General features: G+C 57.2%; 1 protein-coding gene across 3 annotated transcripts in view; it reads right to left on the bottom strand.

The window, feature by feature from the left end:
* The window catches only part of GABBR1 (gamma-aminobutyric acid type B receptor subunit 1), a 64,501-nt gene that overhangs the window by 21,591 nt on the left and 18,784 nt on the right, over window positions 1-24,126 (bottom strand). For 2 of the 3 annotated variants that reach the window (XM_073311978.1, XM_073311980.1), the window contains exons 6-13: window positions 22,940-22,960; window positions 19,801-19,961; window positions 16,904-17,038; window positions 15,445-15,615; window positions 14,696-14,797; window positions 13,934-13,999; window positions 11,937-12,128; window positions 11,377-11,619 (exon numbers count right to left, since the gene is read on the bottom strand). In XM_073311978.1, coding sequence (XP_073168079.1) covers window positions 11,377-11,619; window positions 11,937-12,128; window positions 13,934-13,999; window positions 14,696-14,797; window positions 15,445-15,615; window positions 16,904-17,038; window positions 19,801-19,961; window positions 22,940-22,960 — 1,091 coding nt within the window. The remainder of the gene's footprint in view (window positions 1-11,376; window positions 11,620-11,936; window positions 12,129-13,933; window positions 14,000-14,695; window positions 14,798-15,444; window positions 15,616-16,903; window positions 17,039-19,800; window positions 19,962-22,939; window positions 22,961-24,126) is intronic. The other variant, XM_073311979.1, reaches the window with a different exon arrangement.

Genomic DNA, 24,126 nt, shown 5'->3' on the forward strand with positions numbered 1-24,126 from the left:
TTGAGGGCACAGTAGATCTCATTGGTGATAGGGTGGGTGTTAGGGGCGCAGGGTCAGGGACAGCGGGTGCAGTCAGGGTCAGAGGGTGCAGGGCAATGTTCCCTCTAATTTCTGACAGGCCGTGTGTGCAAAAAATTTCTTCTGTGCAAATTTTTGTGCTTCTGTGCAAACTTTTGTGCGCGCGGTGTTTCACCGTGTGCGTGGAGTTTCGGGTCTGTGTGCATGCGCACAGCTTAGAGGGGACAGTGGTGCAGAGTCAGGGGACACAGGGTCACAGGGTCAGTCGTTGACACCCCCTCGATGGCGGAGCAGTTGAGGGCATGGTAGATCTCGTCAGTGATGGGGCAGACAATAGGGGGTGCAGGGTCGGGGGGTGGGGTGTGAATTAGGGGGTGCAGGGGTCACTCACCGACACCCCCTCAGAGGCGGAGTTGAGGGTATGATAGATCTCGGTGCTGAGGTGGGCGTTAGGGGTGTAGGGTTGCGGTCAGGGGGCATGGGATTGGGGGTGCTGGGTTGTTACCGAGTGTGGGGGAGTCAGGGCCCTGCACCCCCCACTTCCTGCAATTCACCACGACTCTCAGCCACCCAGTAAAACAAAAGGTTTATTAGATGACAGGAACACAATCCAAAACAGGGCTTGTAGGTACAGAAAACAAGACCCCTCAGTCAACTCTCTTTTGAGGGGTGAGGAGCTCAGACCCAGGTTCTGGGCCTCCCACCATCTCCCCAGCCAGCTCCAAACTGAAACACCTTCCCGCTGTCTCCACCAGCCACACCCCCGGCCCCGTCTTCAGCCTTTGTCCAGTTTCTAGGAAGAAGGTGTCACCTGGCCCCAACCCTCTCCTGGGCTCAGATTATGAAGGCAGCCGCCATTCTTTACGTGCTGGCCGTCAAGTATCATCCCTCAGTGAAGTCACACCCTTATTTCCCATCACCATCGAGTATTGGTGCAGTACCCCAGGGAAACGGAGGCATGTCTTGTGTAAGCAGAAGATAGTAAACTAGTAAAACTCCCATGCAACATTACCAGGTTAATACTCCCCACTCCGTCACAACTCTCCCCCCTTCAAGACTGAACTGAGCGGGGTCACTCTAACCAGTGACCTGGGGAAGTTCAGGGCCCCCTCTCCGGGACAACACATCAGCTATCACGTTGGCACTCCCCTTCACATGGACCACCTCCATATCGTAATCCTGCAGGAGCAGGCTCCATCTCAGGAATCATAGAATCATAGAATAAAATCATAGAATATCAGGGTTAGAAGGGACCTCAGGAGGTCATCTAGTCCAACTCCCTGCTCAAAGCAGGACCAATCCCCAGTTAAATCATCCCAGCCAGAGCTTTGTCAAGTCTGACCTTAAAAACTTCTAAGGAAGGAGATTCTACCACCTCCCTAGGTAACGCATTCCAGTGTTTCACCACCCTCCTAGTGAAAAAGTTTTTCCTAATATCCAACCTAAACCTCCCCCACTGCAACTTGAGACCATTACTCCTTGTCCTGTCCTCTTCTACCACTGAGAATAGTCTAGATCCATCCTCTCTGGAACCATCTCTCAGGTAGTTGAAAGCAGCTATCAAATCCCCCCTCATTCTTCTCTTCTGCAGACTAAACAATCCCAGTTCCCTCAGCCTCTCCTCATAAGTCGTGTGTTCCAGACCCCTAATCATTTTTGTTGCCCTTCGCTGGACTCTCTCCAATTTATCCACATCCTTCTTGTAGTGTGGGGCCCAAAACTGGACACAGTACTCCAGATGAGGCCTCACCAATGTCGAACAGAGGGGGACGATCACGTCCCTCGATCTGCTCGCTATGCCCCTACTTATACATCCCAAAATGCCATTGGCCTTCTTGGCAACAAGGGCATACTGCTGACTCATATCCAGCTTCTCGTCCACTGTCACCCCTAGGTCCTTTTCCGCAGAACTGCTGCGTAGCCATTCGGTCCCTAGTCTGTAGCGGTGCATTGGGTTCTTCCGTCCCAAGTGCAGGACCCTGCACTTATCCTTATTGAACCTCATCAGATTTCTTTTGGCCCAATCCTCCAATTTGTCTAGGTCCCTCTGTATCCTATTCCTGCCCTCCAGCGTATCTACCACTTCTCCCAGTTTAGTATCATCCGCAAATTTGCTGAGAGTACAATCCACACCATCCTCCAGATCATTTATGAAGATATTGAACAAAACCGGCCCCAGGAACGACCCCTGGGGCACTCCACTTGATACCGGCTGCCAACTAGACATGGAGCCATTGATCACTACCTGTTGAGCCCGACAATCTAGCCAACTTTCTACCCACCTTAGAGTGCATTCATCCAGCCCATACTTCTTTAACTTGCTGACAAGAATACTGTGGGAGACCGTGTCAAAAGCTTTGCTAAAGTCAAGAAACAATACATCCACTACTTTCCCTTCATCCACAGAACCAGTAATCTCATCATAGAAGGTGATTAGATTAGTCAGGCATGACCTTCCCTTGGTGAATCCATGCTGACTGTTCCTGATCACTTTTCTCTCATGTAAGTGCTTCAGGATTGATTCTTTGAGGACCTGCTCCATGATTTTTCCGGGGACTGAGGTGAGGCTGACTGGCCTGTAGTTCCCAGGATCCTCCTTCTTCCCTTTTTTAAAGATTGGCACTACATTAGCCTTTTTCCAGTCATCCGGGACTTCCCCCGTTCGCCACGAGTTTTCAAAGATAATGGCCAATGGCTCTGCAATCACAGCCGCCAGTTCCTTTAGCACTCTCAGATGCAACTCGTCCGGCCCCATGGACTTGTGCATGTCCAGCTTTTCTAAATAGTCCCTAACCACCTCTTTCTCCACAGAGGGCTGGCCATCTATTCCCCATGTTGTGATGCCCAGCGCAGCAGTCTGGGAGCTGACCTTGTTCGGGAAGACGGAGGCAAAAAAGATGCTTGGCATTGGCTCCTTTCATCAGGTGTAGCCAGGTCAAGGGATACTGGTCAGTGTACACAGTGAAGTGTTGCCCAAATAGATATAGCTGTAGTTTCTTAAGGGCCCATACCATAGCCCGGCATTCCTTTTCTACGGCCGCATAGTTTTGCTCCCGAGGTAACAACTTCTGGCTCAGGTACACGATGGGATGTCTCTCCCCCTTTTCTTCCTCCTGCATTAACACTGCACCCAGCCCCATGTCTGAGGCGTCGGTGAACACTATAAAGGGCTTGTTAAAGTCTGGGTTTACCAGAACTGGGCCTCTGACCAGAGCCTCCTTCAGTGCACAGAGAGCCATCTGGCACTGCTCGGTCCAGACCACCTTGTCTGGCTTTTCCTTCTTGCATAGCTCAGTGATGGGGATGGCTATGGAGCTAAAGGGTGGCACAAACTTTCGATAATACCCAGCCATTCCAACAAAGGCCTGAACCTGCTTTTTGGTTTGGAGAACAGTCTCTGATCGCCTCCACCATTGCAAGTTCTAGCTTTAGGCAGCTGCTCCCCACCCGGTGGCCCAGGTAAGATACTTCAGCCATCCCCACCTTGCACTTCTCAGCTTTTATGGTCAGGCCAGCCTCCTGGAGTCGGTCCAGCACCTGTTTAACCTGGGACACATGGTCCTCCCAGGTCTGGCTAAAGATGCAGATGTCATCAATGTACGTCACAGCAAAACTCTCCATTCCCCTCAGCAGCTGACCCACCCGGCGCTGGAAGGTAGCAGATGCCCCCTTGAATCCGAAAGGCAGGGCCAGGAACTCATAGAGCCCTAGAGGCGTGATAAAGGCAGATTTCAGCCTGGCATCTGCATCCAGCAGCACCTGCCAGTAGCCCTTTGTAAGATCCACAGTGGTAAGGTAGTGAGCTCCTCCCAGCTTGTCTAGGAGCTCGTCAGGCCTTGGCATGGGGTAGGCATCAGATATGGTGATGGCATTAAGCTTCCGATAGTCCACAGAACCGGATTGACTCATCCTTTTTGGGGACTACAGTAACACTACAGGAGAGGCCCAAGGGCTGGCCGATGGCTGGATCACCCCCAAAGCCAGCATGTCACTGACCTCTCTTTCCAGGTCCTGAGCAGTTTTGTGACTCGGAAGGGGGAGCATCCTATAGGAAGATGCGACCCTGTCTGCACCCGGTGGACAGTCAGATTAGTGCGTCCAGGCTGGTTGGAAAACAGCTGTCGGTAATGATGCAGCACCCCTCTGATCTCAGCTTGCTGGACAGGTGTTAGCTGATCAGAGAGGGGAATTGTTTCCAGGGAGGAGCCAGCTCCTGTCTCAGGGAATAGATGCACTAAAGGGTCATCTCCCTGCTCCTCCCAATGCCCACACACGGCCAAGACCATATTCCCCGTCATAATACGGCTTCATCATGTTAACGCGGTACACCCGGTGGCGGTGTGCCTGGTTAGACAGCTTCACCATATAGTTTACCTCATTTAGTTGCTTGACAACTTTGAAAGGGCCTTCCCAGGAGGCTTGTAGTTCATTTTTTCTCACAGGAATGAGAACCATCACCTGGTCCCCGGTGGCATAGGCGCGGGCCTGCGCCATGCAGTCATACTAGACCTTCTGCTTCCTCTGGGCTCTGGCCCATGAGCTCAGCAAGTCTTTCTCAGAAGGTCAAGATATACACCACCACTGATTCTCCATCGGGAGTGGCTTTCCCCTCCCATTTGTCTCTCATCAGGTCCAGGGGCCCCCTTATCCTTCTTCCATATAACAGTTCAAAAGGCGAAAATCTGGCAGACTCCTGGGGTACTTCCCTGCACGGGAACAGCAGGTGAGGTAAATACTTGTCCCCAATCCTGCTGGTGCTGGTTCATAAAGGTTTTCATCATCATCTTTAAAGTTCCATTGAACCTCTCCACCAGCCCATTGGACTGGGGGTGATATGCTGAGGCCCAGATGTGCCAGACCCCACATTTCTCCCACAATCATCAGAGCAGGGCTGACATGAAGTTGGATCTCTGGTCTGTCAAGACTTCCTTGGGGAACACCACTTGGCTGAAAATGGTAAGGAGTGCATCTGCCACTGTGTCTGCTTCGATAGACGACAAGGCCACTGCCTTGGGGTAACAAGTAGCGAAATCTACCACCACCAGAATGTATTTCTTCCCCGACCGGGTTGTCTTGCTGAGAAGCCCCACTATGTCCACAGCCACCTTCTGAACAGGCTCCTCTATCATGGGCAAAGGTCTCAAAGCCGCTTTCCCCTTGTCCCGGGGCTACCCCACTGTCTGACAAGGGTCACAGGATCTGCAATACTGTTGGACAGTATTAAAGACTCCAGGCCAGTAAAAGTTTTGTAGCAGCCTCTGCCTGGTGCGCCAGATTCCCTGGTGGCCTGAGAGAGGGATGTCATGGGCCAGGTACAGTAGCTTGCGGTGATACTTCTGGGGGACCACCAGCTGCCTCCGGATCCCTCACAACTCCACATCCCCTGGGGGAGACCATTCTCGGTACAGGAATCCCTTCTCCCACAAAAACCTCTCCTGGCAGCCTTTCCCGCACTGAGGCCAGCCAGGTCCCTTAGCTTTTGCAAGGAGTGATCTTTCTGCAACTCAGCCTGGAATTCATCAGCTGGGGAAGGTATGGATCTCTGCTTTCTCTCACTGGCTGGGTCTGAAGCCTCAGCCCCTCTGAACTTTGTCCCTGGACACTCCCTCCCCTCCAGGGTAGTGTCCTGCGCCTCTGGTGAGGTACCCTCCCGAATGTCAGGGTGTAGTGCCCCTTGCCAGCTCTGGCTATGGGTCACGACTAGGACGTTCTGAGGGTTGCTTGGCCAATCCTCTAGGTCAGCCCACATCAACACCTCAGTGGGCAAATGATGGTGCACCCCCATGTCCTTGGGACCCTCCTTGGCCCTCCATTTCAGATGTACCCACGCCATGAGCACCTTGAATGGGGTCCCGCTCACACCCATCAGGGTCAGGTAGGTATCGGGCACTACCCGATCTGGGGCCACCACCTCGGGCCGGGCCAGCGTCACCTCAGTGCCCATGTCCCAGTATCCACTTATCTTCCTCCCGTCCACCTCCAGGGGAACAAGGCACTCGCTCCGCAGGGACAACCCTGAGCCCACCCTGTAAACTGAGAACCTTGAGTCCGGAGCATCAAGCCCCTCAGAGAAGTGGATCTGGGAAACTCCTCCTCCTGAGCAGTTGGTAAGCTGCCAGCCCCAACTGCCTGGGAAGCCTGCCTCTCCTCCGACTGTGTCCCTACCCAGTTAACCCTGTGAGGGTTCGATTTGCTCAGTCTGTCCTTAAGCTTGGGGCACTGGAGCTATATGTGGCTTCTCTGCCCACAGTAATAACAATTCACGTTCGGTTGGTCCCCTCGAGCCAGTCGGTTGGTCCTGATACCGGTTGTTCCCCTTGAGAGGGGGTTCTTCACATTCCCCCTTTGTGGGGTCCCGGGATAACTCTCTCTCTGCACCGTGGTGGGCTTACTCTTTTGGGACTCCTCCGTTCCACCCCGACCGGTTGTCCACAAAATTGTTGGCCAGCTGCCCTCTGCTCTGCAGGTCCTCCGGCTTTTTGTCCTCAGGTCAGATGGGCAATGTTCATACAGGTGCTCCAGTACAACCAATTTAACCATGTCCTCCTTAGTCTGGGCTCCATCTGCGCACTTGTTGACATAGCCATCCATTCGGAGGAACAGTTCCAGATATATGTCCTCAGGGGTTTTACACTGTCTCTGGAACTTTTTCCAGTATGCCTCAAGAGTCATCCCAAACTTACGTAACAGGGCCTTTTTGAATAGTTCATAGTCCCTTGCCTCCACCCTTCCATTTGACTGTACATCCCTGCGGCTTTGAGGTCCAGTAAGGGGGTGAGAAACCGGAGCCTGTCTGCAGGGTCAACTCTGTGCAGCCCACAGGCCTTCTCAAAGGCCATCAGGAATTCATTTATGTCCTCCCCTTCCTTAAACTGGGACAGGATGTGCTTATCAAAGCTCCATGCAGTCCTGGGTCCCCCCTCACTCACTGCAGCAGGGGGCTCTCTGCTCCTCAGCTTTGCCAACTCCAGTTCATGCTGCAGCTGTTTCTCCCGATTCTCCAGCTCTTTCAGTTTTATCTCCCTCTTCCATTCCAGCTGCCTCAGCTCCAGCTATGGGGAGCTTGGCCGTGAGGATCCCCTGCTGGCCATGGGGGTCACAGTGCCCCTGGGACTTGCCTGGCTGCTTCTAGCTCCTCCCCTAGCCATAGGTAGGAAGGGCCTCGGAGTGCCCTTGGCAGCAGTCTGACCACTCCCAGCCGGTACAGATACCAGTGCCATCGCTGCATCTGCTGGGCTGCTTCCCTCAGGGACAGGGATCAGCTCCACCTAGCGATCCTCCTCCTCCAGCTGGGCAATCAGCTATGCTTTGATGCCTTTCCCTCTGCGAAGCCCCCTCTCCTTGCACAGCTCTAAAATGTCCCTCTTAAGGAAACGGTTATACATCTCCCCGCTGTTCCCAAGTTGTTGTGGACTCGCAGTCCTGTGTGCTCTCAGCTCTCCACAGTTTCCCGGAAGAACCCCTACTGTGCCAGCCCTTTTCCAGCTCACCACCTCACTCCCAGGGTCAAGCCACAGACTCCTCTGGCCCTGAAACTGCTCACTGCAGTCCCCAGGGGGACCCCATTACTGCAACAGTCCTTCTCGCTGGTCACACACTCCCAAGGGCCTAAGCGTAGCTCCTCTGCCTTCTGAAACCACTCCTTTCTGAGCCTTCAGCACACCTGGTCCTCGTTAATCCCCCTTTCATTTTGCTGCTCCCCAGTCACTTACTGCAGGAAGCGCCATCCATGAGACAAAGTACATCTCACTTCTCCCACCAGTTGTCACGGAGTGTGGGGGAGTCAGGGCCCTGCACCCCCCACTTCCTGCAGTTCACCATGACTCTCAGTCACCCAGTAAAACAGGAGGTTTATTAGATGACAGGAACATAGTCTAAAACAGAGCTTGTAGGTACAGAAAACAGGACCCCCTCAGACAGGTCCATCTTGGGGCAGGGAGCCCAGATCCAGGTTCTGGGCCTCCCCCAATCTCCCCAGCCACCTCCAAACTGAAACACCTTCCCGCTGCCTCCACCAGACACACCCCCAGCTCCTCCTCCAGCCTTTGTCCAGTTTCCTCCAGGGCAGAAGGTGTCACCTGGCCCCATCCCCCTCCTGGGCTCAGGTTACGAAGGGCAGCCACCATTGCCATCGTTCATGCTGCCCATCAAGTATTATCCCTCAGTGAAGTCACACCCTTATTTCCCATCACCATCTACTATTGGTGAAGTACCCCAGGGAAACGGAGGCACGCCCCTTGTTAGCAGAAGACAATAAACTAATAAAACTCCAGTGCAACATTACCAGGTTAATACTCCCTACTACGTCACAGGGGTTGGGTCAGGGGGCGCAGAGTCACGGTGCGCAGGGCCAGGGGCAGAGGATCACGGTAAGGAATCACAGAATCATAGAATATCAGGGTTGGAAGGGACCTCAGGAGGTCATCTAGTCCAACCCCCTGCTCAAAGCAGGACCAATCCCCAATTAAATCATCCCAGCCAGGGCTTTGTCAAGTCTGACTTTAAAAACTTCTAAGGAAGGAGATTCTACCACCTCCCTAGGTAACGCATTCCAGTGTTTCACCACCCTCCTAGTGAAAAAGTTTTTCCTAATATCCAACCTAAACCTCCCTCACTGCAACTTGAGACCATTACTCCTTGTCCTGTCCTCTTCTACCACTGAGAATAGTCTAGTACCTTCCTCTCTGGAACCATCTCTCAGGTAGTTGAAAGCAGCTATCAAATCCCCCCTCATTCTTCTCTTCTGCAGACTAAACAATCCCAGTTCCCTCAGCCTCTCCCCATAAGTCATGTGTTCCAGACCCCTAATCATTTTTGTTGCCCTTCGCTGGACTCTCTCCAATTTATCCACATCCTTCTTGTAGTGTGGGGCCCAAAACTGGACACAGTACTCCAGATGAGGCCTCACCAATGTCGAATAGAGGGGGACGATCACGTCCCTCGATCTACTCGCTATGCCCCTACTTATACATTCCAAAATGCCATTGGCCTTCTTGGCAACAAGGGCACACTGCTGACTCATATCCAGCTTCTCGTCCACTGTCACCCCTAGGTCCTTTTCCGCAGAACTGCTGCCTAGCCATTCGGTCCCTAGTCTGTAGCTGTGCATTGGGTTCTTCCGTCCTAAGTGCAGGACCCTGCACTTATCCTTATTGAACCTCATCAGATTTCTTTTGGCCCAATCCTCCAATTTGTCTAGGTCCCTCTGTATCCTATCCCTGCCCTCCAGCGTATCTACCACTCCTCCCAGTTTAGTGTCATCCGCAAATTTGCTGAGAGTGCAATCCACACCATCCTCCAGATCATTTATGAAGATATTGAACAAAACCGGCCCCAGGAACGACCCCTGGGGCACTCCACTTGACACTGGCTGCCAACTAGACATGGAGCCATTGATCACTACCCGTTGAGCCCGACAATCTAGCCAGCTTTCTACCCACCTTAGAGTGCATTCATCCAGCCCATACTTCTTTAACTTGCTGACAAGAATACTGTGGGAGACCGTGTCAAAAGCTTTGCTAAAGTCAAGAAACAATACATCCACTGCTTTCCCTTCATCCACAGAACCAGTAATCTCATCAGAGAAGGCGATTAGATTAGTCAGGCATGACCTTCCCTTGGTGAATCCATGCTGACTGTTCCTGATCACTTTTGTCTCATGTAAGTGCTTCAGGATTGATTCTTTGAGGACCTGCTCCATGATTTTTCCAGGGACTGAGGTGAGGCTGACTGGCCTGTAGTTCCCAGGATCCTCCTTCTTCCCTTTTTTAAAGATTGGCACTACATTAGCCTTTTTCCAGTCATCCGGGACTTCCCCCATTCGCCACGAGTTTTCAAAGATAATGGCCAATGGCTCTGCAATCACAGCCGCCAATTCCTTCAGCACTCTCGGATGCAACTCGTCCGGCCCCATGGACTTGTGCATGTCCAGCTTTTCTAAATAGTCCTGAACCACCTCTTTCTCCACAAAGGGCTGGCCATCTATTCCCCATGTTGTGATGCCCAGCGCAGCAGTCTGGGAGCTGACCTTGTTAGTGAAGACAGAGGCAAAAAAAGCATTGAGTACATTAGCTTCTTCCACATCCTCTGTCACTAAGTTGCCTCCCTCATTCAGTAAGGGGCCCACACTTTCCCTGGCTTTCTTCTTGTTGCCAACATACCTGAAGAAACCCTTCTTGTTACTCTTGACATCTCTTGATAGTTGCAGCTCCAGGTGCGATTTGACCCTCCTGATTTCATTCCTACGTGCCCGAGCAATATTTTTATACTCTTCCCTGGTCATATGTCCAACCTTCCACTTCTTGTAAGCTTCTTTTTTATGTTTAAGATCCGCTAGGATTTCACCGTTAAGCCAAGCTGGTCGCCTGCCATATTTACTATTCTTTCGACTCATCGGGATGGTTTGTCCCTGTAACCTCAACAGGGTTTCCTTGAAATACAGCCAGCTCTCCTGGACTCCTTTCCCCTTCATGTTAGTCCCCCAAGGGATCCTACCCATCCGTTCCCTGAGGGAGTCGAAATCTGCTTTCCTGAAGTCTAGGGTCCGTATCCTGCTGCTTACCTTTCTTCCTTGTGTCAGGATCCTGAACTCAACCAACTCATGGTCACTGCCTCCCAGATTCCCATCCACTTTTGCTTTCCCCACTAATTCTTCCCGGTTTGTGAGAAGCAGGTCAAGAAAAGGTGCGGGGGTCACTCACTGACACCCCCTCAAAAGTGGAGGAGTTGAGGGCACGGTAGATCTCGTTGGTGATGCGGTGGGCGTTAAGGGGTTCAGCGTCAGGGGGCCGGGTTGGGGTCAGCAGGGTCGGGGGTGCAGGGTCAGGGGGTGCGGGGGTCACTCACCAACATCCTCTCGAAGGCAGAGGAGTTGAGGGAGCAGTAGATCTCGTCGGTGACAGGGCAGGCATTTGGGTTGGGGGCGCAGGGTCAGATCAGAGGTTGTTGGGTCGGGGTCAGGGGGGTGCGGGGTCGCAGGGTTGGTGTTGCAGGATCAGGGGCAGAGGGGGTCACTCACTGACACCCCCTCAAAGGCGGAGGAGTTGAGGGCCCGGTAGACTTCGTCGGTGATGGGGTGGGCGTTAGGGGGCGCGGGATGCGCATTAGGGGGTATGGGGTCGGGGTCAGGGGTTTGCGGGGTCATGTGGGCTCAGGGTCGCATGGGGTCAGGGTCAAGAGACGCAGGGGACACTCACCGACACCCGCTCAAAGGCAGAGGAATTGATGGCGCGGTAGATCTTGTCGGTGATGGGATGGGCATTAGGGGGCGTGGGATGGGTAGTAGGGGGCATAGGTGTCCGGGATCAGGGGGTCGTAGGGTTGTGGTTGCACAGGGTCAGGGGCACAGGGGTCACTCACCGACACCCCCTCAAAGGCGGAGGAGTTAAGGGCGCGGTAGATCTCGTCGGTGATGTTCTTGTTGTTGTAGTTGAAGTCCTCCAGTCGCAGTCCCTTCTTCACCAGCTCGGCCGAGGTCTTGTTAAGCGCCAGGGCCAGGGCCCAGATGGCATCATAGGCCAGCGGCGCCTCCTGGAAACCCCCCGTCTCCTCCGGGTTCTTGCCCAGCCGCTTCTGCAGCTTCTCAATGAACTCCTGGGAGGTCTGCAGGGCCAAGGGGTGGGAACAGTGAGCCAAAGGAACGGAAGTGATATGGGGGCCCACTGCCCCCTCCGTCTCTCTTCATCAGTCACCCCAGGTCTTCCTGTCCCATATTGACCCCCAGTCCCATTGCCCTCCTCCAAGGTCTTCTCTGATCCCCCTCTCCTTCCCAGTCTCTGCTGCCCCTCCACCCCAGCTCCCGTGCTCTCGCGTCCCCCTTGGCCCCCCCACCCCTCTAGTCCCTCATGCCCCGCAACTGCCCCCTCCTGTGTCGTCCCCACCCCCGGGCCTCCCAGGTGCCCGGGTCTCCCTGCCCTCACCATGTTGGAGATGCTTCGGGTGTTCTCAGGGTTCAGCATGACGATCTCGGTGGTGACATGCCCCTCCACCGCCTCCGCCATCTCTGCCTCTGTGCAGTTAATGGCAGGGTCCTTGATGCGAAACCAATTGTCGGCATACCAGCCAATCAGGAACCAGACGTACCGCTTCCCATACAGCTTCTCCTTGTACACCTGCAGGGAGGCACGTCCGAGAGACGTGCTCCCAGCTCAGACCAGCACGCTGCTCCATCCAGCCACCCAACCAACCCTCCATCCCCTACTTCCCCTCCATCCATCCATCTGTCCCCATGCGCCCCCCTCCATCCACCCATCCCCATGCGCCCCCTCTCCATCCATCCATCCCCATGCGCCCCCTCCATCCATCCATCCATCCATCACCATATGCCCCCCTCCATCCATCCATCCTTCCCCATGCGCCCCCTCTCCGTCCGTCCATCCTTCCCCATGCACCCCCTCTCCATCCATCCATCCATTCCCATGTGCCCCCTCTCCATCCATCCATCCATCCATCCCCATGCACCCCCTCTCCATTATCCATCCATCCCCATGCGCCCCCCTCCATCCATCCATCCCCATACACCCCCTCTCCATCCATCTATCCCCGCCCCCCCTCTGATCTAGCTAAGCTCTGTACCTCTATGTTTGGATCCACCTGTCACTTTCCACACATCCCCTCCCCACCCCCCAGGCCTTGTTCACACACACACACACATGCTGTCCATCTGTCTCTCTATGGTGGTAGTTATCTGTACAGCCCACTAGGTGGACAGTTACACCGCTATCAAGGGTCTGAGGCTAGTCTGGCTGTTCCCAGACTCCCGGATGGGGAAGGGAATCACCTCCACTGAGACAGGGCACTTGGAGACCAGTACAACTGGGCCAGGTGAGGGGCTGCGCAACTGTGACTGACCCAGTATCAAACCACCCATAAGAGACACTATTACACATAGGCACTGACACCCGGCAGTGCAGGCCTGGGTCCCTACAGCAGAGACATGCAGGCCACAGGCTGCGACAGCAGAAGTGGCACAGACAAGATCTCGGACTGGGGGGTGGCACTGGGGGTGTCATGGGAGGCCGTGGGGCTTCGCCCCACATCACCAGAGAGCCATGGAGACGCTAGGGGGAGCCCCAGAGATGTTCGGGGAGCTGGGTGAGGAGCAAGAGAGAGAGCAGAGACAGATCTGGCTGGCTAGGCTCAGCAGTCTCCTGTTGTGTGTGTTGTGTGGTGTGTGTGTTGTGCAGCGTGTGCATTGTGGGAGATGGGGCCTGTGCGTTGAGGCGTTGTGAGGCGTGCGCGTTATGGGGTGTGTGTGCGCTGTGGGGCACATGCACGCTGCGGGGGGTGGGGCGTGTGTGCATGCACTGCAGGGGGTGGGGCGGGCGTGCTGCAGGGCACGCATGCTTTGCAGGGTGTATGCATTTTGCGGGGCGTGCGTGTGTTGCGGGGCGTGGGGCTTGCGTTTGTTGCAGGGCTTGTGTGTGCTGTGGATGTGTGTAGGGATGTGGGGTGTCTCCCTGCAGTTATCTGGCACACAATGGGGCAGGAGGGGCGAGGCTGAGTCAGGGGCCCATCCCAGCAGGGCTTTGTGGGGCGGCTGCAGTGTCTCCCCAGGGAAGGGGGGACCCCTGACTTGGACCATACACAGCCCAGCAATTCTGGTGCTGGCCTCTGGGGGACTGGAGGGGACAGGGCCCCGGTGTCTGGTACTATGGGAGGTAGCCATCCTTGCTCCTCTGCCCCCCAGCTCCTCCCCAGACCTGGGGCATCCCCCAATGGCTGCACCCCAGCACTGAGCCTGACTCCCCCATCCCAGCTGCCCCGCCCCAGTGCTGACCCCACCTCTTCCACCCTGGCTGCCCCCCAGTATTGAGTCCAGCCCAGCCCCGCTTCTCCCGTGGCTGCCCCCCTAGAACAGAGCCCACCCCCCCCACCTGGCTGCCCCCCAGCACTTAACCCCACCCCCAGGTCTCACCTCACAGAAGACCTTGCGTGCTTCAGTCTCATAGAAGAGCCCCACGATGATGCGGGCGTCCTGGCGCTGTGGGGAAGGCCACCAAGGGGGAGGGGGGGAACTGTCACAACCCACGTGAACCGGGGGTAGACACGGTTACACCCCTGCTCTACCTCCAGACACGCCAGCACAGACCCCAACCCCATGTACCTCCACAACAACTCACTGCCGCTCACTCCACTCCCCAGACCCTCACTCACCACTTGACAGGCAGTTGCCCATTTGCATACGTTTTCATATCTTTGCACGGCTCCGAGCATTCCCCACCCCCATGTGAGGCTGTGACAACCTCCATGGGAGGATGGAAGGTGTCCTATGGGTCCTGCCAAACCTGGGGGCACCCTGGGTCCCTGACCACTTTCCCCCCCTCCCTGATCCCCAGATCCCAGGGGAGCCCTGTTGTGTGTCTGGGTGCTGTCCCAGGGCAAACCAGCAGCAGATGGACAGATGGATGGACAGAGTGCCCGGCTGGGAGGGGGCGTGGGGAGCACAGGGGGGATGGGGGTGGGGCAGGGTTTCCCACCAGGGAAGATAGGGAGAGCCCCCCATCTGCCTAGCCCAGCCCCAGGCACCCGCCAGCCATCGGCTCATCCTCACCGTGCTCTGAGCTTCCCCCCACTCCAGGAGCCCAAGCCCCCACCATCTTACCCTTAGGTACCCCGCTCCAACCCTAGGCCCCTCCTCCCCCAGATCCCCCCAAGCCCCAGCTCGGGGGTCTCTCACCTTGAGGCTGCGGACGGGTGCGGCAGGGTCGGAGAAGAAGCTCTGGCGGAAGGTGATCTCGATGCCAGCCTCCTTCACCCGCTGGTCCAGGTCATCTAGGGTCTGCGAGGGGAGGGGGCATGGAGAAAGAGCAGAGAGGGTCAGGGAGAGCTGGGGAGCTAGTGGGAGGGGGCATATGAGGGAGAGCAGGAAGCTCTGCGGCATGGTGGGGACAGGGAGTGAGGGTCAGAAGGGAGCTGGGGGCACCGGGAGGGTACTGGGGGGGGATGAGGGGCATTGGGCAGGGGGCACCGTGGGATCCAGGGTGGCTGTAGGAGTCAGAAGCACCGGGCACAGGAGTCTGGGGTGGTTGCGAGGTCAGGGGCGCTGTGTGGGTCACGGTGTTGTGGGGGCTGGGGGTCTGGGTCACTGTGGGAATCGGGAGCCCAGGGTGGCTGCAGGGGCAGGGGTCCTATGCCCCGAGGGGGGCAGGGAGGATGTGGTGGGGTGGGGACCAGGATCTGGGGCACCGTGGGGGTCGGGGCCCGGTGCTTCATGGGAGTCAAGGAGGTTGTTGGGGGCAGACTCCTGCGGCGATCAATGGTCCAGGGCACCATGGGGGTCACGGAAGATGTGGGGGGCAGATCCCTGTGCGGGTCAGGGGCCCAGGGTGCCATGGGGGTCTGGGAGGATGTGGGAGGCAGATCCCTGTGGGGGTCAGGGGCCCGGGGCTCCGTGGGGATCAGGGGGCTGGGGCGCCACAGCCATACCGAGGTGAAGACCTCCGTGGTCTGCTGGATGGTCGCGATCTTGGTCCAGCCCCACTTCTTGAAGAGCTGGACGCGCGTGGGGTTGTGCAGCGTGGCCGAGGGGTGGGTGCGGAAAAAGGTGGGGAAGCGCTGGCGATTGGAGAGCGCTGGGGAGCTGGAGCCATATGACAGCTATGGGGGGTGGGGGGAAGAGCTGACTCAGGGCGGGCACCCCAGCACATGCCCCCACAACACCCCAATGCCCAGCCCTGCCACCCCAACACCCCCCTAACCCACGCACCAACAATACCCTGACACTCAGCCCCCCCCCCACAATACCCCAACACCCAGCCCCCTCCCCCAACAGTCCCCCAACACACCCACTCCAATACAATACCCCGACACCCAGTCCCCCACGCTAACACACTCACCACAACACACACACACAATACCCCAACACCCAGCCCCCCACCCAAACACTCCTCCAACACACCCACACCATATCCTGACACTTATTCCCCACAAAATACAGTACATACAACATCTCCTACCCCAACACACACAACATCCCAAGACACGACTTCCTGTGATCAAGTGGGAATATTTCATAATGTTTTGCATGAATACAGTGTGTGCCTCAGTTTCCCCCATATGCTGCACAGTTGACTAGGTGGGGGAAAAAGTTGTTTACTCTTTGCAGAGATCCAGGGATGACTGACACCTGGCTGCCCCATGCCAGGAAGAGTCACAGAAGACAACTGCCTGGATATTCGGTACCTAGCGACTACCAACCATGGCTGACCCTCCGCAGGAAGCCAACCAGGTTTGACCAGCTGGAGAACAAAGGGCCGGAGGACAATGTTTGCCCGGGAACAAGCACAAAGGACAGAGGATGGGCCCGGTGGGGTTGCGAGAAGCGGGAGAAGTTTCTGGACAGGGCCAAAGAAGGGGTCAGAGGAGAGCTCTAGGCTCTGAACTGACCCAGATGGACCGTGCTGTTCTCTGTGCTACCCAAAGACTTGGCATGCTATGTTCCGGATGTCTAACAACCCTCCTGCATTCACAACGCTGGCGGGGAGGCACTGCAGCTTAAGGACACCAGAGGTGCATAGCTCCCTTTGAGGGGAAGGAGTATCCCTCTGTCGGGGAGCCAATCCAGGTGGACTCGCCGCAGGGAGCTCACGGTGCAAGGCAGGGGTATTCCAGGCTCTGAGGTTCAGTGCCAGGAGGCACTGAAGCCAAGGGGCTCACCCAGGGGAGAGAGAATGACCCTAAGGGGGCTGCCGCACTGGAGGGGTCCTCCCAGGGGCTATTCCAGAGCTTTGTGAGATCCATGAAACTTCCCCACACACACACCAACCCTCACACAACCACCACACTCACACATACGAATCCTTACAACCCTTCCCCATGATGTAACCTCCCCTTGCCCCTTCACACCCCAGAGACACACCCGCACCAATCCCCCAGCCCCTCTCACCACGATGAGGTTCCACATGCGGGCGGCCTCGGCCACCAGAGTGGAGACGCTGCTGCAGCCGGGCATAAGGATGATCTTGATGGGGTCATTGTAGAGCAGTTCGTACAGGTACTTGGTGGCCTGGCCTGGGTCGCACTGTGGGGCACAGACCCAACATCACGCCCATTGTATACCCTACCCCAGCTCTAACCCCATACCCCACCATGCTGCTCCCACCCCCAGGATAGAACCCAGGAGTCCTGACTGCCAATTCACCCAGCTCTATACCAAGAGTCCTGACTCCCAGACTCCCCACTAGATCCCATTTCCCTCCCACAGCCAGATATACAACCCAGGAATCCCCCCTGCTCTAATCCACTAGACCCCACTCCCTCCACACCAGACCTGGGGATAGAACCAAGGAGTCCTGTCTCCAAGCCCCCCTGCTCTAACCACTAGACCCCACAGCCCTCCCAGAGCCAGGGATGGAATCCAGGAGTCCTGGCCCTCTGCCCCCTGCCCCAACTCCTCTCTGGACGTCACAGCCCACCTTCCCTATCCTGGCTGGACACCAGGAGGGGCCCATGAATTATTCAGGGCATGGCAGCTGTGGGAGAGATCAGTTTCCATGACAACCCTATCAGCAGGAGAAGCAGCTTGTGCTGCCATGGCAACCTGTCAGCCACAGGGAGCAGGGGACATGGGGGGGGCAGCTGGGGAGCTAAGGGGGAGCAGGGAGACACAGAGAGGTAAGGACACAAAGGCAGGGGAGATACTGAGACATGGGGACAGGCAGAGAGATCAGAGAGAGAAGGAGGTGGGGATAGATAGATAGATAGATAGATAGATAGATAGATAGATAGATAGATAGATGCGTATAGGGAATAAAGCTGTAAGGGGACATCAGGTTTCACTCTTAATACTGTGCGTTTTGAGAAGAGAAGTTTTAGTTTCTTGGGAATTTTTTTTCCAAATGTTATTGAAATATTTGCTCCCCAGGGAACAAAAAGGGGGGAGAGAAAAGCAGTTCACCCACACCCTACCGAGATCCCACCTTTCCGAGCAGAGAATAGCAACAACCACCCCCTCCCACAGGAATATTCTGCAGACTTTCCCACTCCAGCCAATTCCTTGGGTACACTTTAGACAGCTCTCCTGGTGACAGACACAAAGAGGGAGCATGGCTGGGGAGCATGAGGGGGCAGAGTGGGAGTCCTGGCTCCCATCCTACCCATTCTACCTCACCAGACCCCATTCCCCTTCCACAGTCAGGGATAGAACCCAGGAGTCCTGGCTCCCATCCTCCCTGCTCTAACCCACTAGACACCACTACCCTCCCAGAGGCAGGGATAGAACCTGGGAGTCGTCGCTCCCAGCCCCCTCCCCACTTCTAGCCCACCAGATCCCACTCCCCTCCCCAAGTCAGGGATAGAACCCAGGTGTCCTGACTCCCAGCCCTTCTCTACCCCACTAGACCCCACTCCCCTCCTAAAGGCAGTCCCTGAAGAAGGGACTGGAATAAAGGAGGTGGGTGTGAGGGATGGAGTGAGCAGGGATGAGTGTGCCAGGACAGAGTGACTCTGAGTGCCCCAGGGAACCAGGGAGTGGGCGTGTAAGAGAAGGGCTGAGCACCGAGTGCACAAAAAGCCAGTGAGTGTGTAACAGGCCAGGTGTACATGGAGTGGAGTGAGTGTGAACCAGAGCCAGCAAGGGCAGACCTGAGTGTGGGAGCACAGGAGAGTATGAGAGGGGCAGGGTGAGTGTGGGAGGGGCAGCACAAGGGAATGGGGGGGAGGGGCCCCGCAGCAAAGGGTGTGTGTGAAGGGGCAGGGTGAATGCGCCAAAGGCAGCTCAGGGAGTGTGAGAGGAGCAGGGTGAGTGTGCAAGGGGCAGCACAGGGCAGTGTGAGAGGGGCAGGATGAGTGTGCAAGAGACACAGCACAGGGGGCATGCAACTTTCAGTGTCTCCCCTCCAGCCATTTGCCTCCCCAGCACAGCCCCCCCCACCCACTTCTGGAATGCCGCCTCCTCCTCCCATTGCCCCTCACCAGTGCCCCCCAGGCCCACCTCCCTCCTGATGGTGCCACCTGAGCCCTGCTCACCTTGCTGTGGGTACCCCACTGTCCGGTTCTGTACCCCTGGTATCCCATGTGCCCAGCCCAGTGCCCCTGAGCTCACCTTGATGTTGGTGCCCCCCATGCCCAGCCCTGTGCCCAACCCCATTGGTGTCCCCCTTACCCCCCAGGTCCCTGTGCTGTCAGTACCCCCCATGGCTAGCCCTCCACTCCCTGCTGATGCCCCCCATTTGGTGCTCTGTGTGCCCAGCCCTGTTGGTGCCCCCTTGCTCCCTGTGCTGTTGGTGCCCGATATGCCCCGTGTCATCTGTGCTCCCCAGCTCCACGCCCCCTATACTCAGCCCTGCACCTCCTGTGCCCAGTCCTGCACCCCCCCATACCCAGCCCCTTGCCCCCGCCAGTGCCCCACCCCCAAACCCATCCCTGTGGCCCCCACCGGTGCCCCCATGCCCAGCCCCTCAACCTTCATGCCCAGTCCCGTGACCCCTGTGCCCAGCCCCGTGTCTCCCGCTGGTGCCCTCCGTGCCCAGCCCCACACCCCTGCCGGTGCTTTGCACCCCCAGCCGGTACCCCCCGTGCCCAGCTCCTTGACCCCCACAGGTGCCGAGCCTCGCGCCCCCCGCAGGGGCTCCCCGTGCCCAGCCGCACACCCCCATGCCAGTCCAGCGCCCAGGCCCGTGCCTCCCGCTGGTGCCCTCCGTGCCCAGCCCCGCACCGGTGCCCCGCGCCCCCCGCAGGGGCCCCCCGTGCCCAGCCCCTCGCCCCCCACTGGTGCCGACCCCCGCGCCCCCTGCCGGCTCCCCCCGTGCCCAGCCCTGCGCCCCCCACGGGCGCCCCCCGCACCTTGCTGTCGTGGTGGATGAGACGCAGCTCGTGGTCCGGCAGGATGTCCCGGCGGCGGTTCACGTCCTCCAGCGCCATGCGCACGGCGGGCAGACAGGCCTGGCCCCCCGGCCAGCCGCCGCTCATGGGGAAGAGCGCCCCGATGTGCACCGCCCGCCTGCCTGCGGCCAGCGGCCAGCCCGTCAGCAGCAGCAGCGGCAGCAGCGCGGCGGGGCGCATGGCCGGGCCGGGCCGGGCCGCTCAGGGCTGGGGCGCGCGGGGGGCGGCGGCGGCCCGGGGCCCGGCCATGGCGCGCGGCTCTGCGGCGGCGGGGGGACCGGCCGGGAGGGACGCGGCGCGGGGGCGGGGGATGCGGTGATGCAGCGAGGGGGAGGGAGGCAGGGGGGGAGGGGAGTGGGAGGAGCGAGGGAGGGAAGGGGGACGGATGGAGGGATGCAGGGAGGGGGAGAGATGGAGCGGAAGGATGGAAGTATGGAGGGGAGGAGGAAGAGGATTCAGGGATACAGGTATGGGAGGGGGAAGGATGGAGAGGTGGGGGAGGAGCAAAGGGAGGGAAGGGGGAGGGATGCAGGGATGGAAAGGGGAGGGAGAATATTGAGGGAGGGAAGGGGAAGGATGAGCGTGGGCAGGAGAGGAGCGAGGGGAAGGAAGGATGGAAGAATAGGGGATGGGATGGGGAGGGGAAGAGGGATGGAGGGGAGAGGGGATGGAGAAATGAGAGGGGAGGGAAAGGATGGAGGGAGGGAGCTGGAAGGATGAGAGTGGGCAGGGGAGGGATGTGGGGGAGGGAAGGATACAGGGATGGGAGGGGGAGGGGAGGAGGAAGGATGAGAGTGGAGAGGAGAGGGACAGAGAGGGGAGGCGCTGGGAGGGGGAAGATGTAGGGATAGGAAGGGAGGGTAGAGGGAAAAGAAGGATGGAGGGGAGGAGCAAGGGAGGGGAGAGACTGAATGATGGTAGGATGGGGGTGTGGTGAAAAGCAACGGGGGAGTGGGGCAGGGGGGTTGGTGGGGGAGGGTGTGTTGTGGGGGGAGGAGTGGCGGAAGCAGTTGGTGGGGGGTTGTGGGGGAGGGGCAGGGAGGGGGTTGAGTGGGGAAGAGGGCTGTCAGGGAAGGGCAGGGCAGAGGTTCCCTCCCACCATCCCCTGGCATTTGGCTGCATTCACACCCAGTGGGGCCACAGACCGGGGCAGGGATCCCCGCAGGGAGTGGGGGAGGGACAGTGTGGGGACACCCCTTCCCCAGATCAACACGCTCTAAGAGCAGCACCCTCCCCCTCCCACTCTTAGCCCAGGTAACAACCCACAGCTGCGCTTGGATGGACACCAGCGGGGGCATGCTTGGAGGGAAGCAGAACTTGGGGTACGGCATACCCCAAAGACACATGACAGGAGCTCCCTGGGTGTGGAGGAGGGCAGCTCCCCTGCGGAGCAGGCGAGGGGCACGGGGTGTGCACATGGCAGAGTGCTGGCCTCTACCTATCTTCCAGGGGTGTAGGGACCATGGACGCTTGGAGCAACAGGGGGTGCTCTTCACCCAGGCCTCACCCACCCCACTTCCTGCGGCCTCAGCTGGACCAGAGGACAGGTGGGTGTCTAGATAGAGGGAGGGCTAGCTAGCTAGAGAAATGGATGGAGGGAGAGAGCGAGATGGATGGGAGGGTGGATGGATGGATGCTAGAAAAATGGATGGAGAGAGATGGCTAGATGGATGTGAGGGATGGATAAAGAAATATGGATGGATGGAGACAGGAGAATGAATGGATGAACAGGTAGAGGGATGAACAGCTAGGGAAATGGATGGGTCAAAAGATGACTGGAAGGCCGGGTGGATGCAGGGATGAGCAGGTGGCTAGAGAGACAAGGGGATGGACCGACAGATGGACAGATAAATTGACAGATGGATAGACAGCAAGAAACAGAGTGATGGATGGAAGGATGGATGGATGGATGGATGGATAACGGGATGGGAAGGAGGGACAGAGTTGGGCAACAGGATGCACAGATAATAGGGATACACAGATAGCTGGGAAAATGAATAAGGAAATAGATAGATAGATAGATAGATAGATAGATAGATAGATAGATAGATAGATAGATAGAAATGCAGACTTTGCCCAGCTCCACCTGCCCTCACTCAGGCAGCAGTGTGTGTGGGGGGGGGGTGGGAGGGGGTAAGTTCCAGGCCCTTCGCCAGCCTGGAACCATATGTGGACATCTGCCACACACAAAAGGGGCTGAAGTTAACCGTAGCCAGGTCCCTTGGCAAAGATTGGCCCCGTGGGTTCTATCTCCCAGTTCCTGGACTCCACTGCCCATCCCCAGAGGGCTTGTGCAAGTCAGGACATGCAGGGTCTGCTGGAGAACCTCCCCCACCCCAAGGGGCATTCGGAGTGACCCAGATAAAAGTCAAATGAACATCCTGAGGTTGGGGCCCTGTCATGCCGGATGCAACCCAGATACACAGTGACCGAGATCAGGGTCTTGTTGTGCTCGGCAATGCACTTGGAGTCATTCCCTGCCCTGTAGAGCCCATTTACAGATGGGGAAACTGAAGTACCAGCAGGGGAAGTCACTTTCTCTCATGTGGGGCCTGTAGCAGGACTGCAAATGGAACCCAGGAGTCCTGAGCCCCCTCGAGCTGGCTGCCAGACTCCGGGACAGAGGCATTTGGCTGCAGGTTTCAGGCGAGGCTCAGCATCGCCCTGATGGGTCGACTGGCAGGGCCGTTAAGACAGGGTGGGGGAAGGGAACGTGGGGCTCATCCTCCCCCAACCAGCAGCGTGGTACTGGCTATAGGATGGCCCCAGGAGTCCACCCCCCTGCCGCACAATGAGCACGTAAGGGGAGAGAGCGCAGGGGAAGGAGCCAGTTGGCTCTGGAACCTGAGGGGGTCACCGATCTCTCTGGGGGGCTGGGAAGTGAGGGTCCCAGCCCCTGGTTCTGCAGCTGGCTGGGGGAACCAAGGAATGTAAATGTCCTGGAGTGACCAGTGCCAGGCTCAGAGCCTCGGGGTACCTGGCATGGGCAGCAGGGGAGCTGCCCACAGGCCCAAGTGCACGGCTGAGAATGGGCAGAGCTCAGCACCCGCCCCGGGGGGTAGGGGAGATGGAGGAAGGGGACCTCCCAAGAGCCACTCACCTGTGGAGATGGGGCGTCGCACTGTGGGGGGAAGGAGAGAGGGCTGAGACTGATGAGAGAGGGAGATGCCACAGGAACCCACCTCCCCCCCCAGAGATGGCCCAGAGGACCCAGCCCCACCCATAGCCCTGCCCCGAGACACTGCCCATGGACTCTGGCCCACCTCACAGACCCTGTCCCACACACCCTTCCACCCAGAGACACCCCTACACACGGACCCTGGCCCACTCCATGGACCCTGCTCTACATACCCCTCACCCCAGAGACCACCATACACAGATTCTGACCCACTCCACGGACCCTGCCCCACACACCCCTCACCCCAGAGACCCACACACACGGACCCTGGCCCACCCCACAGACCCTGCCCCCCCACAGCTCTCCCCAGAGACCCACACACACACAGACCCCAGCCCACCCCATGGACACTGCCCCATACACCCCTTATCCCAGAGACCTGCCTACACACAGACCCTGGCCCACCCCACAGATCCTGCCCCACACACCCCTCTACCCAGAGACCCCCACATATATACCTGGCCCACTCCATTGACCCTGCCCAATGCACCTCTGTCCCCACAGACCCACACACATGGCTGCTGACCCACCCCACAGATCCTGGCCCCAGGGCCAATCAGAGGGGGGGCCAGGAGAGTCAATTGGCCTGGGCCTCAAGCTCAAAGGGGGCCTCAAATGTAGACACTTGTTAATTTTTTGGCATTTGATAAGTTTTGCAGCTTATTTTTATGCGCATCCCTATTGGACCAAAATGTGACACACTCTCTCAGCTTAGAGCTGCAAATTTAAGCAAATAAGAGATGTGATTTGGTAAAAGACATAATTTTTTGTTAACTGATATAGACTTTGTCATATTAAAGAGTTTAAAATGTTCATAAATATTAATAAAAATATATTGGTTCTGATGGCACAAATTAGACCGTGATGAACATGTCCTCTCAGATCAGCTGATTATATAAACAAACCACTACTAGTGGCTGGTGCTAGATCAAGTGCATGTTGAAAGGTGGAGAATTGTTACATTTTAGTGTCTTTATAGTTTTACATCTAGTTGCCTAAGGAATTATTTATGTGTGAGAATTCCTCATTATTATCTTCATATAGTAGCTAAAAGAGGTGACTGGTTGGTTGGTTGGTTGACCCCTAGCTCAGTAGCTTGGTCATCATCA

The sequence above is a fragment of the Lepidochelys kempii genome, chromosome 14 (genome assembly GCF_965140265.1).
Source record: "Lepidochelys kempii isolate rLepKem1 chromosome 14, rLepKem1.hap2, whole genome shotgun sequence".
In the NCBI taxonomy this organism is placed as follows: domain Eukaryota; kingdom Metazoa; phylum Chordata; order Testudines; family Cheloniidae; genus Lepidochelys; species Lepidochelys kempii.